The sequence below is a fragment of the Cervus elaphus genome, chromosome 14 (genome assembly GCF_910594005.1).
Source record: "Cervus elaphus chromosome 14, mCerEla1.1, whole genome shotgun sequence".
Classification (NCBI taxonomy): Eukaryota; Metazoa; Chordata; class Mammalia; order Artiodactyla; family Cervidae; genus Cervus; species Cervus elaphus.
The window spans coordinates 44,284,090-44,300,187 of NC_057828.1; the positions used below are offsets into that span (position 1 = coordinate 44,284,090).

Below are 16,098 nucleotides of genomic sequence, written 5' to 3' on the forward strand. Positions count from 1 at the left end.
TGCATGCCCAGCCTCCCTGTTAATATTTACAGATGACCAGGCGAGCTCACCTGGGGACCATCCACCCACCCTAACGGGTCAGTCCCAGCTCAGTCTGTGTCCAGCTTCCTAATGCCCTGGGCCAATGTCTGTCCCAAGGAAGAAGGTCACAGCATGATACTGGTAACACTGAAGGGGCTAATGTGTCCTGGTGGGGAGCCGAATGGGCCCCACTCCTGTGGTGCCCCCCCAGACTTCCCCAGCCTGACTCTGGGTTCCCAGAGTACTCTGTGACCCTGCTCCCCAGAAGGTCCTGCCCCTTCCACTCCACCTCCATCTCCTTCCAGGCCCAGCGCCTGCCTCAAGCCAGGAACCCAATGGCACCCTGTGAACACTTAGTTATCTCAATTTGAAGAATACAATGGAGCCAGCAATGCTTAAAATGCTCGTGTTAATGGCGGCAGTCTGCAGTTTCATTTCACTTTAATAAGAACCATCTGCTGTGAGCAGGCAGCAGGCATGGCCAGCTCCCCGTCCCAGGGGCTGCCCCCTCCCCTAAATTCCACCCACAGAGTCAGGTGGGGGAGGTGGGGGGCTCAGATCTGTGAGGAAGGCTGTGCTGGGGCCCCATGGCTTTCCAGAGAGCAGATCCCCTTGAGTCTGGGGCCGGGGATAGGACATGCAGTAACCCAGGCTGGTCTTTCTGTCCTCCCAGGCCAGGACCTAACCTAAAGGCCTAGGGAGGACCACAGGACCACCCTGCACTGGCCGCCGTAAGACTGATGGGGAGGGAGGGGGCAGGGGGTGCGAGGCCCTGCCCTTGAACCCTCTGTGCTCTTCTTGCAGAGTCCCCAAGGGAGGCCACTCTGGCTGTGCCACTGACCCAGCTACAGGTCAGTTACTTTGTCTTCTGATGCCTTGGTTTTCACATCCATAGAATGGGGGCCCTGTAACAACCACACCAGAAAGTTCTTGTGAGCACTGAGGCAATGTGGAAATTCTGCAGAGGGAAGCCCCCTGCAAAAATCACCTGACCCCTTAACCAGGTTAAGGAGGGCTGGTCTCTTCCCCTAATGGGGGAGATGCAGGGCAGCTGCCAGTGTCCAGCAGTGGGGAGCGGCAGCCAGCTTCACCACCCAGCAGGGGCTGGCACTGCGATGAAGGCAGTGTGGGTCACACAGGTGGGTGACGTCTGGCCCAGGCCTGGGAACATAAGAAGTTGTAGCCGAGCTGCGAACAAAGTGCCTCTGGGCGCAGAGAACAAGCATCTCGTCCCCCACCCACTGGACCAAAGGTGTGCAAGTCCAGATGTAGTGCCAGGGCTATAGGGAGGTCCCGTTGGGCAGGGGGATCTTATAGCCGCTCCGGAGGAGCAGAAGGCAGGCGCCCAGCCCCAGGGCCCCCGCCAGGAGCACAGCGCCCAGGGCTTTGAGGAAGGAAGTCCTGGTCCGCGTGAAGGAGCCGGGCGCCATGATGCCGAGCAGGGCTGTGCTGACTGTGAGCGTGTAGAGGATGGAGACGCCTGTGTTGAGAGCGACGATCTTGCCGAACTTGGCAAACGGGGCGATGATGCAGAAAAAGAGGGGCACCGTGGCGATGACCGTGGTGAGGGCGCTGGAGACGATGGCCACGCCGACATGCCGCACCGCCTCCAGCGTCCGCCACTGGCGCTGCGAGTGGGCGTCCTGGGCATAAGTGAGAGAACGCTGGGGCCCTGGAAGGGATCGCTCCCTGCCTGGGGCTTGGGATGGGGGGTTGGGCCCTGAGGAAACACGCACATGCTGTCCAAGGCCAGCCTTGACCCTGCAGGGTTCTGATTCCACCTTAATAAATGTGTGTGTGTGTTGGGGGGGGGGGGGGGGGGGTGAGGGGGGTAATAACAGAATCTGCTGCGCTGGCTCTGCGGGGACATAAAACCCGCTCCCCTGCAGCAGTGCCCAGCGCAGGGCACACAGCGGGGGCAGGTTAAACATCGCTATGACAACCAGAACACTGATGATCTGCACAGGGTCCTCGAACCTGGGAGCCCTGATTGGAACTGATTCCTTCTTTCGACCCAGAGCAGCTAAATGTATAACCGATTTAATTTATGTATTTATGAATTTTTCACATCAAAACAATTCCAAACTGGGGAAAACCAAAATCTTTGAGACCCGGAGCTGGTTTTGGCACTGAGTACGTGGGTATGTCTTCCCTAAGCCACAAGGTCCAGCGAGGGCGGGGTGGCCTCAGGGTCACAACTAGAAGGGCTCAGACCTGCTTCCTGGGCTTGAGAATGAGACTGGGAATCAGGGACTCGAGAAGCAGGAAGGGCCCTTGGACAGCGGCTGGTCTAACCCCTCATGCTCACTTAGGGAGACAGAGCTGGGGGGTGGACCCATCCACTGCCCACAGTCATGCTGGGTGCAGCTGCCTGAGAACTCGAGTCCCCTGGTATGGAGAATGGCCCTGGAAACGGAGGCTCCTGCAGCACATCCTGGTTGGGAATCGGACACCATGGTGTCCAGCTACCCTTGGGGGCCTTCATCAGTGGCACTGGGGAGGGAGAAGATCCCTTGGGGACGGGTGGGGCAGGTGGGGGGCTCACCTCAGCCTGGTGGGGGGGCAGATTCTCTCCAGCAAGCAGGTAGCCCTCAACCAGGTGGACGCAGTAATCCACGGAGGAGCCGACGAGGATGGACAGGGAGATGGCCTCCACGGCACCCATCTCCCAGCCGCTCCAGTACATGATGGTCACCACGAGGCACACGATGCCTGCAGGGGGCGGGGAGGTAGCTTGGACCTGGTCCCACCCATACAGTCCTGGAAGAGGGCTGGGCAAATTCAGAGGGTCTCTGGGGAAGGCAATGAAGTCTACGGCAGATCCCCCAGCTCAGGTGACAGGCGAGATGAGGAGGGACAGGGCCAGAGAGGGCTGAGGGGGCCTGAAAGAGGTGACAGAGGGGGCAGCAACATGTCCCTGGGCTGAGACCTGCCACCTGGTGCCACCTGGCTCCTCTTGGTGCACAGCCCTACGAACAACTGTCACAGAGGCTCTTCTTGCCTGCGGTGGGGTGTGTGTGTGTCGGGAAACCTTCACTGAAGAGATGAGAGTTAAGGGTGGAGAGAAACTTGAGACTGCCAGTGAGACCCCTGCCCACTCCTGGCCCCCGGCCCACTTACCCAAGATGCTAAGGAGCACGGGCAGCAGGAGTAGCACGTGGGTGGTGAACACAGCCACAGCAGCCACGCAGATGAGCAGGGACAGGGCCAGGCCGTACAGGGCGCTCTGCACCCCTGCAAGGGAGAAGCGAGGGCCCTCAGCTGGGCTGCGCCCACAACGGGGCACCCACAGCCCCCTCACCCTCGTGGTTCAGAGGTGTGGGGGTCACGCAGATCGGCACTGCCACAGACAGCTGTGCACTCTGGTGGCTTTCAGCCACATGCCCTCTCTGAATCCCCATTTCTTCATTTGTGAAAGGGGATAATAACAGTACCTACTCCCTGGGCCTCATTTGGAGTTTAAAGAGAGAACACTGGCCAGGCCTCAGCCAGGGCTTGGCATCGAGAAGGGCTCCTAATGACAGATGGCTGCTTACAGCAGTCACTGGTAATGGTAATGACTGCTGGCTGTGATGGCCATTACCATCATTACCATTTCTTTTTAAGCAGGCAAACTCGGATCAGAGGATGTGGCCAGATGCCCCCAAGCAGGAGGGGACCCAAACTCTGGTCTCCAATCAGTGTTGGTGGCCCCTGTGTCATTCCAGTTCTTCCAGGGCTCTTGGCCAGAATGGAGAAGACAAGCATGGTTCAGACAGGCCAGGCCTGTCCTGTAGCCTCCCTGGTCCGGGTCACCTGCCACTGCCCACTGTGCCGGGACCCTGCGGGAGGGGCTGCCGCTTGCCTATGATCTCCATGAAGATCTGCTTCCAGTGCTCACAGGTCTGGAAGCCATGGTGCAGGGCCGAGCCCTCGGGGAGCATCTTCAGCTGCTGCTGCAGGAAGTTTTCCCAGCGGAGGTAGTCCGAGTAGGTCTGGAAGGAGGACTTGCCCTTGTACGTGGTCTGCGGGGACACGAGCCAGTGAGACGGGTACATGGCTGAAGCCTGTTATGCTGCCCTGGCGATGGCCAGTCAGCTCTATAACAGCTGCAGCTTGTCCCTGGACACTTGCAAACGGAGTGTGGCGGGGAGTGGGGGTGAAGGGTGAGCCCATCCGAGGCCACCTCCCACCAGCCTTCGGGTGCACATGACTCACAGCAGTGGCAGCAGGTCCCAAAGCAACCCAAGTCCCTGCCCCTTTCCAACAGGACCATCTCCAACTCCCAGAGCCCCCAGCTCTGAGTCCCACCCTCGGCCCATGCCGTTTCCTCTGCCCGCACAGCCGGCTTCTGCCCCTCCTTCAAGTAGGGTTCCGTCTCCTCCAGGAAGCCTTCCTTGATGCCCCAAGACAGGCATCTTCTGGGCTGTTTAAGCCCTTGGTGCTTTCCCATCCTTGTTCTCATCACTGTCAGCAAGCTGCTCCCACCCTCTCCTGGCTGGACTGTGAGTCTGGGAGGGCAGGTGGCCTGTCTGGTTCACAGGGCCCAGCTCTGGAACTTTCATGTATGTTACTTCATTGATCCAGTTCTGCCCTCCCTGAGCACAAACCAGTTCACAGTGAGTCTGTGCGCACGTGTGTGTCTGAGTTTGCTGGTCGGGTGGGAAGTGATGTCCTGTCACACGGAGGGACCTGAGCAGGGATTCTTCAATCTGTCTGCGGCTTCAGCCTTAGAAAGGAAGGAAATCTGGACACAGGCTACAGCACAGATGAACCTGAAGAGTATTATGCTAAGTGGAATGAACCAATCACAAAAAGCCAGTGCTGTGTGAGGGATGAGCGCGGTCAAATCCATGGGGACAGAAGCAGGGTGGTGGCTGGAGGGGGGCCCTGGGGAGTCCACATTTATCAGGAACAGTTTCACTTCTTCAAGATGAAAGATTTTAGAGATGGACGTTGGTGACATTTGCATCACTGTGAATGTGCTTAATATTACTGAACTATACACTTAGAAATGGTTGAGGGCCAATTTTATGATGTATATTATACTGCAATTTAAAAAAAGCTACTTGGGGCTTTGAGTGCCTTCTGCATTAGCCTGGGGCCCCGTGAAGGCTTGGAGGGGGTCTGGGTCTTCCTCCCTGTGGCTGACCGTGAGGCTGTAGATGCACTGAGGGGAACAGGTGGTGGGACAGAAAGCAGGGCAGGGGCCAGAGAACAAAAATTGCTGGCTTGTCACCTTGTCATATTCTTCTCATTCCCTGATGCCTTCCCGTCTGTGATAGACCCTAGCTTCCTGATGACTGTCAGCAGGTGGGCAGGGAACTGAAACCTTAATCTTTAGAGGAGGAGCTAGAGGCTGGAGGGGACGAGTGTCCTGCTCAAGGATGCAGAGCACAGGAAGACCGGAGCCAGGGTGGGCCTCTGGGCTCAGCACGAGGCAAGACTCATAGAGTGCCAGGTGCCAGGGCCAGGCCTGTAATGCCCAGGTCTGGATGTGCATGTGTGTGTGTGCATAGGTGGGTATACACGGGTGTGTGCATACGGGTGTGTGTATGTGGGTGCTTCCTTGGCGGAGCCCAGTGAGCATCAGGGGTGGGAGAGAGGAAGCAGTGGGGTGTGGGGATGGCTGGTCCCTTGGCTTCATCTCTCCCGGGCGGACCCAGCACAGGGGCTTTGTGGCCCAGAACCTGGCCCCTCCCAGTGGCAGAGGGGAGCGTCTTGGACTGTCACGTGCCCCCACGGGATGATGTGAACCCTGAGCCATTGGGGAAGAAGGAAGGTGAGAGCGGCCTGGCATTCTGTGTGGCAGAAAGGCCTAGCCTGGTGGTCAGATGGCCTGGTTTTGCACTTGATGCTGGCACTCATGAATCCCGTGACCTTGGGCAAGCAATTGCATCCCTGTCAGCCTCAGTCTCCCCTCTGAGGAGCACCCCTCTGCTCTGCTCTGGGACGGGGGCTAGAGATCAGTGGCGACACTGCACTCTGGCAGGCTGTCATGCTGCCCCGTGTCCGGTTGGTCCGCCCAGGGCTCACCGACTCGAAGGCCATGGAGATCCACTGCACGCGGCCATCTTTGACACCCACGGCCCCATGTGACAGCTGCCCCGGGAGCAGGTGGGGTTCGGGCAGCCCCTTGCACTCGGGGTGCAGCATGTGCAGGAAGGAGGAGATGCTGTAGCCTGCAGGGAGAGTGGAGAGGGGGTCGGGGTGGGGACCTGGGACGGGAGCACCTCTTCCCCCATCCCACCCACCCATGTGTACCCACCCATCTGAGTGTGTACATGTCAGGGGCACATGCTTTCCCCCCAACCTCCTAGTTTAAAAAATGTCTGAAACTACTAGCAATGTCACTGGGAAACCTACAATACCCGTTTGCCATTGGGGCAGAAATTGACATCCTGTGCCTTCTCAGAACCCACCTGCCAGTGCAGGAGATATAAGAAATGAGGGTTCAATCCCTGGGGTGGGAAGATCCCCTGGAGGGGGAAATGGCAACCCACCCCAGTGTTCTTGCCTGGGAAATCCCATGGACAGAGGAGTCTGGTGGGCTACAGTCCATGGGTTGCAAAGAGTCAGACATGACTGAAGTGACTTAGCACGCAGCACATGCATGCCTTTTCAGGAAGGACCCTAGTCTGACCCAGGTTGCTACTGAGGGGTTGGCCCCAGACCTCACCCCCAATTTTGGGAAAGCTCCTCCCCAGGTGTGCCCTGCAGACCGCACACCTCCCCCGGCCTGTGGACTCTGTGCCAGTTCATCCTCAGGCATGAGCCTGCTCTCATCTGGAAGGTTCGCATAGCTCCCATCCCCGCATGGACACACACCAACACAGACGAGAGTCCGCAGACACCCCCACACCTTGGACTTCACACCCACCTGAGGGCAGGCACTGGGCCCCGCCTGGCTTCACCAACTCTGAGTTCCCTGCTATGGCCTTGCAGAGGCGACACAGGTGCCCAATTTCTTTGAAGAGGTCAAAGCTGCTGTCATAGATGACGCTGCCCTTTCCCAAGAGACACAAGCCAGTGTAGCTGCTCAGTGAGTCAGGGACTCAGTCCTGGCCCCACCCCGGGGAGGAGCCTCCGGCAGCTCCTGCGACCATCCTGGCCAGTGCTCAAACCCTCGGCCTGGTTGCCCATGGTCCTGCCTGAGCCCCCTCTGCCCTACCCCCAGCAGCACCTCTGCTCCCATCACTGCCCACCCCCACGGACCCCCTCAGTCTCCCTTCCTTGATTTTACTCACAGCATGCTCACCTGGGCCCCTTGCTTTCCCCTCCCCCTCCGTATAGCCGAGTCCCACCTGCCCTCCATCACCTCCTTCCTCTCCTCCCCACCTCCCCATCCCTCCTCTGAACACCTGCAGACTCATGGCCCAGACTGGATACAACTCCTCTGACTCCACCTGGCTCTTGAATTACTTTGTGTCTGAAGCCCTGTATACCCGGCTGGGCTGACCTCCCGAGGCAAGGGTTAGGACCAATGAGACCTACATCCACAGTCCTTTCCACCACGTCTCAGCCCCCATCATGTGCCAGGCGCAGACTGAGTCACACCTCTCTCTGTCAGATCCTTTCTCCTCCAGCGCCCAAGAGCCCAGCACCAGCACAAACATGTACAAAGAGGGAGACTACCCCAGGCGAGGGCACCCTGGCTGAGGCACACAAGGGCTATGGGCACGGGGTGGGGGAGGAGCCCCCTGAAGGAGGACAGGGAGGGCTTACACACCTATTTCCCTCACCTCCTTTCCACCCCTAGTGATGCAGGGTGGCTGGCTAGGTCCCACGGTACCCAGATTTCCTGGGTGATTCTAAAAGCTTGACCCTGCTCCATCCTTAAGAGAAATGATGCCCCAGGGGCCTGGGGAGGTCCTGTCTGGGTTGGGTGAGTGGTCAAGGAGCTAAAGGTGGAGGTGGGGAGCTGGGTTGGTGGTCCCTGCACTGGTAGTTGTTCGTAAGCCTACTATGGTAGGGCCCTCTGGCAGCTGTCCAATGTGGGCGCACGTACCGGGTCTCCAATGACGTGGTTGTCCACCTGCCGTGTGCGGTTGATACCAATGATGCCAAAGACCACGAAGACCATGGCCCCTGTGTCCACCAGCGGCCGCACTGCTGGCTTCCCACAGCCCGTGTTTATGCAGGGGTTGAAGCCGAAGGTGGCGGAGAGGCGGGCCTTGGGTGCTGCAGAGGGAGGCATAGCTGTACAGGAAGGCCAGGCCCAGCCTCCCAGGGCCCCACGGCAGCCTCCCTGCACATACCTTTCTCACTGGGCACGTAAAAGAAGCCTTTGGTTGGCCCATCGGGGCTGGAGCTGAGCAAGCAGCCAGGAGGTGCCATGCACACACGCCCATGGAAAGGGGGCTTGTGGGACTGGGCAAAATACAGCTTCCTGTGGAGGCAAAGGAGGCCGAGACTGAGGCCAGGAAGGCCAAGAGGGGCTGCGGAGGAGAGGCAAAGGCATGCAGAGGCTGGAAGAGCAACCCAGGGATCCAACCAGCATCTCTGACGTCTCCTGCATTGGCAGGTGGGTTCTTTACCACTAACGCCACCTGGGAAGCCCTCCAGGGGAGCAAGAATTCAGAAGGACCTCAGGGCCAGCCTTGGGGTCATTGCTCAGAAGCCCCCAGCCCCACCTTAAACTGAACAGTTACAGAGCCTCAAGATTCTATTTGAAGAAAGGATTCCACAGTCAGCTTATTTACCAGTGGACTTGATATAGCTTTGGATTCCCTGGTGGCTCAGTGGTAAACAATCTGCATGTAATGCAGGAGACCCATGTTCGATCCCTGGGTTGGAAAGATCCCCTGGAGAAGGGAATGGCAACCCACTCCAGTATTCTTGCCTGGAGAATTCCATGGACAGGGGAGCCTGGCTGGCTACAGTCCATGGGGTCACAAAGAGTCAGACACGACTGAGCGACTAACATACTTTCTTGATGTAGTTCCAGGTGCTTTCTAGAATGTTCTAAGCTCATCCAGGCAGCATGACCCCAGTGGCTATTGTGTATCTGCAGAGGGAGCCTAGCCCTAGAGGGCAAGCAGAAGGACCCCCCACTTCCCGAGCCAGGTGGGCCAAGCTGGAATGGCTCAGTGAGCCCATCTGTTTACCTCCTGGCCCCAAGCTGAGTCCAGCCTCATGTGGGTGCTCGCTGCCCCAAGGCCAGGCCCTGACAAACAGACCATGGTCCCTGGTGTCAGCAGCGCAGGCCCTACACTGCCGTTATCTGGACTGCGACGGCAGCAGGTTCTTCCTTTCGGAGCACGTATTGTAATTTGTAATGACATTGCGCTTGACTTGCTAGCTGCTGTCTCCTGCTAGTCAGCCCGAGGGCAGGAGTCACATCTATCTTGTTTACCATCCCCAGCACTAGCCACATGCCGGCCCACTGTCAGTGCTCAAGGTTTATTAAATGAATGAATGGATGAGAGAGAGTAAGGTCCTCAGCTAACACAGCCTCAATGGTCAGAACGTGGGGGAGGAACCTGGGAAAAGATGCCCCCAGCTGGCTTGGAGACCCCCAAGGCACAGCACACAGTTGCTCATAAGTATTTGGGGGCACTGACTTCATGCCAGCTGCTAGGCAGGGCATGTGTACATAGCAGATAAGGACAACAGACACAGGCTCTCTCCTGTCACCTTACAGTCTTAGGGAGCATTAGTCGCTCAGCTGTGTCTGACTTTTTGCGACCCCATGGACTATAGCCCTCCAGGCTCCTCTGTCCATGGGATTCTCCAGGCAAGAATTCTGGAGTGGGTTGCTTGCCCTCCTCCAGGGGAATCTTCCAAACCCAGGAATCAAATCCGGGTCTCCTGCATTGCAGTCAGATTCTTCAGGGAGGGAGAACACTAAATAAATAACTTCTGAATTAACTGTATGCACTGAGAGTGTGGATAGAGCCTTGGAGAGGCAGGCAGAGTGTACTCATTCTTTCCTTCACTCATTTACCCACCAAGTGTTTCCTGAGCACCTGCTACGTGCCAGGCCCTGGACCAGGTGAGGGGATACGGCAGGAGGCCTACATTCTCCTGAGCAAGCACAGGTAATGAACCAGCTGTCAGTATGATTCCAGGTGGCGATGGGAACCAGAAAGACAGCAGCTGGGTGATGTATGGGGACAGATGTGTGGCTGTTTCAACTGGGGGAGGACAGTCTGGTCAGAGACAGCCGTGGGTGGGGAGTATCTGGATAAGGACCTAAATCTTGAGAAGGAGTCAATCATGGACTTCCCTCATGGTCCTGTGGTTAAGACTCTGCCTTCCACCGCAGGGGACGTCGCTTTGATCCCTGGTCAGGGAACTAAGATCTCGCATGCCATGTGGTGCGGCCAGGGAAAAAAAAAGTCCATTTCTGGAGGAGCTGGGGAAGAGCACCATAGGTTCAGGGTTCAGCAAATGCAGGAGCTCTGAGCTGGGAACTGCCTGGTGTGCCAAGGGGCAGGCAGACAGCATCTCTCACACAGCCATTCAGAGGATAAAGGGCAGATGGGGGAGAGAACTGCGGGCCTGGCATCTTGGTGTTCCCCCACCTCCAGCCCTGGTGGGGAAGACTGTCTAAGCACAGGTGTGGAAATAGGCAGGGGTTTCTTTTTAAAAAAAGATTTCTTTTTTAATGTGGACCACTTTTTAAAGTCTTTATTGACTTTGTTACAATATTGCTTTTGTTTTAGGTTTTGGTTTTATGCCCCTGAGGCATGTGGGACTGTAGATTCACCGACCAGGGATTGAACTTGCACTCCCTGCACTGGAAGGCAAAGTCTTAATCACCAGACCACCAGGGAAGAGCCTGGACAGGGGTTGCTTCAAGGGGCCTGCTGACATCTCTGGTGGGAGGGGCAAACGAGTGGGAACCGGCTCGTCTGCAAGGCTCCGTTACCGGGTGTGCTGCTGCTCCTGGGCGGCCACGTAGAAGCTGAAGTCAAGCTTCCAGCCCCGCTTGGTGTCGCAGGCCAAGGTCGTCACCATCCACTTGCGGGAGGGGCTCGCCGCCTGGAGCAGCCCTACTGTAGACATACAAGCGGTCAGCTTCTTGGTGAAGTTACCAAAAGGCGCTCTATACACCTAAGCAGTGGATTGACAGAGACAAGACAGGTGACTCCGGGAGGCTGCCTCTGCCTGGGCCGGGCCTCAGGCTGGGTCCCCTCCCGCCTAGGAGAGCTCCCCGCCCCCCGCCCCTGTTCCAGCTCCCAGAGTCGGGGGAAGAGCTCTGGGCAGAGCCCAGGAGGCCTGGGTTCGAGTTTAAAGGTGGGGCAAACCCTTCCCTCTCTCTCTCTCTGTGCCTCGGTCCTTCCTTCAACTGAGGATTTACTCCAAGCGAGCCCTGAGCTGGGCTGTGAGAATAAGAGACTGAACCAGATGGGCTTGGTCCCTGCCCTCCTAGAGCTGCCAGTGACGATGGCTTCAGACTCTTTTAAGGGCTTTGACTTAAATATTAGGATGATAAAACCCAGAGGAATGGGGCAGTGGAAGAGGAGGGTGAACTGAGAATTATTTCCAGGACATGGCCCAAGAAGGAGGTGACATTATGCTGAGAAACCAAAATGGGGAGCCAGCCGTGCTTTAAGCTGGAAGGCAGGCTCTCCAGGCAGTGGGAATCACCTTGTAAAGGTTAGTGTAAAGGTCAGAGCCAGGGAAACACCTCACACACTCTGTCTTTCAAATGGACATACAAACCCTGATCAGATGAGTCGACATGAGTTGACATGGGTACTGTCACTCTGGAGATGTAACATGTTAGAGAAACACCAGTGATGTTTGAGAGGAAAAAATCAGAGGCCTGGGTTGGCCCTGGGAGACCCTTTACTGGGGGTGTTAGAACAGAGGCTGAAAACAACAATCTAACTCATGGCTCCCGTTTATTGAGTGCTTACTACATTCCAGGTGTTACAGAACTCACAGGCCTTGCCTCAAGTACCTCCAGCAAGCCTGAGTGGTACCTTTCACACCCCCATTACCCAGATGAGGAAACTGAGGCTCAGAGAGATGAAGTAATCTTCCCAAAGACACACAGGTTATAAATGGCACAGCCAGAACTCGAACCCAGGCCTGGCTGGCTCAGCGGCCCTGCTTTCATCACTCTGCAGGCTCCTGCCATGGGCCTGGCTGATGGCAGGAGAGGGTCCTCATTTGCCTGGAGCGGGTCCATCCTCGCAGACCCTGCCCCTACCACCACGTGGCCAGTGCCCACCAATGCAGCAGGGAGGGCCCCTTCCCTGGTTGTGGCAGCTCACTTCACGAGAGCCCAGGCTCACCTGGAAGGAGGGCACCTCCCCGTCCCCAAGGGACACGGTCTGCCAAGGGGCAGGCAGGCTGGCGTTGAGGGAGAACCTGTAGACAGTCGGGTGGCCTCTGTTCTTCACCTTGGAGATGTACACGGTGCCTGGGGAGTCTAGGGACAAACGAGGGGTGGAGGAGGGGGGGACGATCACCTCGGCTGGTGTCCCCTGACCCTGCAGCAGCCCAGCCTCTGCTCTGCTGACCGAGGAGCTGAGCCTCATCTCGGGCTGGTCTCCAAGTGCTGGCTCTGTTCCTATATAGTGGACCGAGCCCACAGCAGTGGTGGGGGGGGGGCGGGCAGGTGGTGGTGGTGGATACTGGGATGGACGGTGGCATAGATGGAGGGGAGTGGTGGTGGACACTGAATGGGGAGGTGGCATAGATGGAGGGGAGTGGTGGTGGACACTGAATGGGGAGGTGGCAGGGCTGGAGGAAGTGACAGTGTGGGTGGAAGCCATGGTAGAGGTGTGCCAGTGTGGACTAGGGAAGTGGAGTGATGCCAATGATGGGAGCACAGTGTGAAAGGTGGGGCCACATTGGTGATGACGATGGTGGGCACAGAGGAGGTGATGATGGTCATGGGGTGACAAGGACATGTGGAACTGCCCCAAGCCGGGAGTAATTCCCACATGTATCCCAGCATCGCCCCTCTGACGGGGACCCCAGAAGCAATAAGCGATAAGCTAGGCTCCAGTGTTCAGGAGGCCCCCTCCCCCAAATCAGGATGGATCTGGCACACGAGGCGGGTTCTTGGGACAGCACAGGCCAGGCTGGGGTGTGGCAGGAGGGGATCGCCTTATTCTGGCCGAGGAGAGCTGGTGGGATGCCGGGCGAGGGCCTCAAGTTCACTCCCCCACCCCCACCCCACCCAACCCTGTTGTTCTTGAAGGAGAATCAAAGAAGGGATTTTATCTGCTCTCCCTGCAAGACCCCCACACCCTTTACCAGGACATCCCAACACCCCCACCCAGCCAGTCCACATTCCCCACTGACCCTGAAGGGTGGCCTCAGGCCGGCTGGCCCAGGACACCCCGGAACCCCGCTTCTTCTTCTCCAGGGATGTCCGGATGTTGTTCTGCAGGCTGTGGGGCTTCTCCTGGAACAGACCTACCCCCGGCGTTGTGTCAGGGACAGGAGAGCCTCCCCGGCTGGGTTTGGCCAAGGTTGGGACAGTGACAATCCCAGGGACACGGGCCTTGGAGCCCTCAGAAAAGGGGGTGGTGTCAGGGTGTCTGAGGAAAGGGTTTTTTCTAAAACAAACAAGGGGGGAACTGAAAAAATGCCAAATGCATAAGAATCTTAAGGCAAAAGAAAGGTACCCCCCAGCCTTACCTAGAGAAAGATACTCAGAAGCTTTCCCTACTCACCCTCACCTTGCCTCACTTTCCCCCTCTGTCAAATGGGATGACACCCCCAAGGGTTACCTCCAGAGGGTGGCTGAGGGACCAAAGGGGACGCTGCATCTCATGGACTTAGCAACGTGTCTGGCTCATGCTGAATGCTCCATAAATAGGAATAATTAGAAACAGCAGAGATGAGGGGAGACTGCCTGTTTTGCCCCAAGCATTGTAGATGAATTTTTTGTTGGTTTTGTTTTTTTAATGAGCTACATTTTACACCTTCAAAAATGCAGTCCTCACAGTAATTCTAGGAGGTGGTTATTATTAACCCCATTTGACAGAGAAGCAAGCAGAGGTTCAAGGAGGTTACATGACCTGTAGGGGAAGTGAGAGGCGGAGCCCAGCAGGACAGGTTCTGTCTGCCCCTACAGCCGAAGCTTTTTTGCTACAACATGAAGGGCCTCTTTTAGAGGCAGCTCAGAGGCTGAGAGATACAAGGGGCCATGGGCTGGACTCTGGCTGGGGTCTTGGCCCTTCTCCAGATGTTTCCAGGAACTTTGGGATCATCCCAGAGTCTGTCCATCTGTGAAATGGGAGCAGATGTGGCTTTTTGCCTCCAGGTCCCAAGGGATGGCGGGAGGCCTTGCAGGGGCAGTGAGAATGGAATGGAATTCAATGCCCAGCAGCGGCAGTGAAGGAGGGGACGTGGCCAGGTCGCCGCCAATTCAAGAGGGGATCCTCAGGCACCTCCCTGAGCCTCCGCCGATTATCATGCATTCGGCTCATGCCATCACCAAGGGGAAGGCCAGGTTAATCTGAACACCGCCCTAATCACATGAAGGCAATTACAGCAGTCAGCGGGTCTTCCCCTAGGAGCTGGGAGAGCTCACCCAAGCGTCTTCTCATTTGGTTTCTAACTACCCGGCAAAGCGGTATGACCTTGGGTTGACTTCCCCCGCCCCACCCTGGACCTCATCAGACTAACTCTAAGACAAGCAGACATCTTTATCTCACCTCTTTGCTCATCCCCGGCACACATTCCATCACCAAGTCCTGTGGATGTCACCTCCTAAAAACCTCTTGACTTCACTGCCACCATCAACCACGTTGGCCCCAGCCCCAACAGTCTTTTGTAGAGATGACTACACAGCCTCCCACCTGGGCTCCCAGCCATGCTCCACACAGCACCTGGCCCCTCTGCATAAAGCGCTCCACTAACTTCCAGTGACAATGACAATGTAATCCAGACTCTGCACTGTAGCCCACCGGGCCCATGTGGCTAGCTTTGGCTCATGCAACTACCTCCCTCAAACCTGGTCCTAGTCTCTCCCACCTCTGGTGCTCTCCTCTGCCTAGACCACTCCCCTCCTGTCCCCTCCCAGCCAGGCTAAGTCCTTCCCATTCCACGAGTCTTGGCTTAGATGGTACCTCCTCCAGGAAGATCTCTATGACACTGAGCTCCCCAGGCACCCTACTTTTCATCCACCACAGCTCAGATCTACTATTACATGGCCTCTGCAGCAGTGGAGTGAATTCCTGAGCTTGGGAAGCCTGTCCTGCCCACTGCGGCCTCCCCAGCACCAGCACGGCTGGCACCCAGGAAGTATTCATTTAAGGAAATGTGGAAACAGAGACTCAGAGACTCCCTGGTGGTTCAGATGATAAAGAATCTGCCTAGAGTGTGGGAGTCTTGGGTTTGATCCCTGAGCTGGGAAGATTCCCTGGAGAAGGGAATGGCTACCCACTCCAGTATTCTTGCCCGGAGAATCCCATGGACGGAGAAGACTACAGGGCTACAGTCCATGGGGTCGCAAAGAGTCAGGCATGACTGAGTGACTAACACTTTTTAGAGGTGGAGTTGATTTCCTAAGCTCACACGGTGATGGGGAGCCTGGCATCTCTAGTCTTTGGGATCTGGACTCCAAAGGGGACACCCTGGCAGGAAACCTCACCTGAACAGGTGATGCAGGAGATGCCCTCGGCGCTCAGGTTATACTTGAGGTCCAGCAGCACCTGGATGTTGGTATCGGGCCGGAAGAGCAGCGGGGCCCGGCTGGCGGGGCGGAGCCGGCTGGCAAACACCAGGGACAGGACGAGGATGGAGACGAAGAGCCCTGGGAGGAAAAGACACTGCGCTAGGCAGGGCTGGGGCCCGGGGCGGGGGGACACATGCACAGCTGGGGCCTCCAGAGCCCCAGGAAAGAGCTGCTCCCACTATGGGGAGAAGGAGGGCAGGTATCCCAAGGGAGTGGGCAGAGACCCAGCACGCCAGCCTGTGGGTGAGGCTGCTGGGGATCACTCCCTTGAAGGTAGGGGCCGGTTGTCATGCATGTCACCAGGGGTAGGACTCCAAGTTCCAGCTCACATTCCTGGACAAGAAGCAGTCATCATCTTAGAGCCCTGAACAGTCTATAAAGAGCCGGCACATCCACTTGGTCTTACACAGACCTAAATCTTTACAACGATAATAATAATAGCACTTAAC

General features: G+C 57.1%; 1 protein-coding gene across 1 annotated transcript in view; it reads right to left on the minus strand.

Annotated features, from left to right (window-relative positions):
• Positions 1–413: 413 nt before the first annotated feature.
• Positions 414–16,098, minus strand: part of DISP3 (dispatched RND transporter family member 3) — a 56,744-nt gene continuing 41,059 nt past the window's right edge. The window contains exons 10-21 of the mRNA XM_043924412.1: positions 15,566–15,727; positions 13,267–13,380; positions 12,249–12,385; positions 10,874–11,058; positions 8,259–8,389; positions 8,009–8,181; positions 6,881–7,007; positions 6,037–6,182; positions 3,866–4,025; positions 3,142–3,255; positions 2,567–2,733; positions 414–1,664 (exon numbers count right to left, since the gene is read on the minus strand). Coding sequence (XP_043780347.1) covers positions 1,302–1,664; positions 2,567–2,733; positions 3,142–3,255; positions 3,866–4,025; positions 6,037–6,182; positions 6,881–7,007; positions 8,009–8,181; positions 8,259–8,389; positions 10,874–11,058; positions 12,249–12,385; positions 13,267–13,380; positions 15,566–15,727 — 1,979 coding nt within the window. The 3' untranslated portion in view covers positions 414–1,301. The remainder of the gene's footprint in view (positions 1,665–2,566; positions 2,734–3,141; positions 3,256–3,865; positions 4,026–6,036; positions 6,183–6,880; positions 7,008–8,008; positions 8,182–8,258; positions 8,390–10,873; positions 11,059–12,248; positions 12,386–13,266; positions 13,381–15,565; positions 15,728–16,098) is intronic.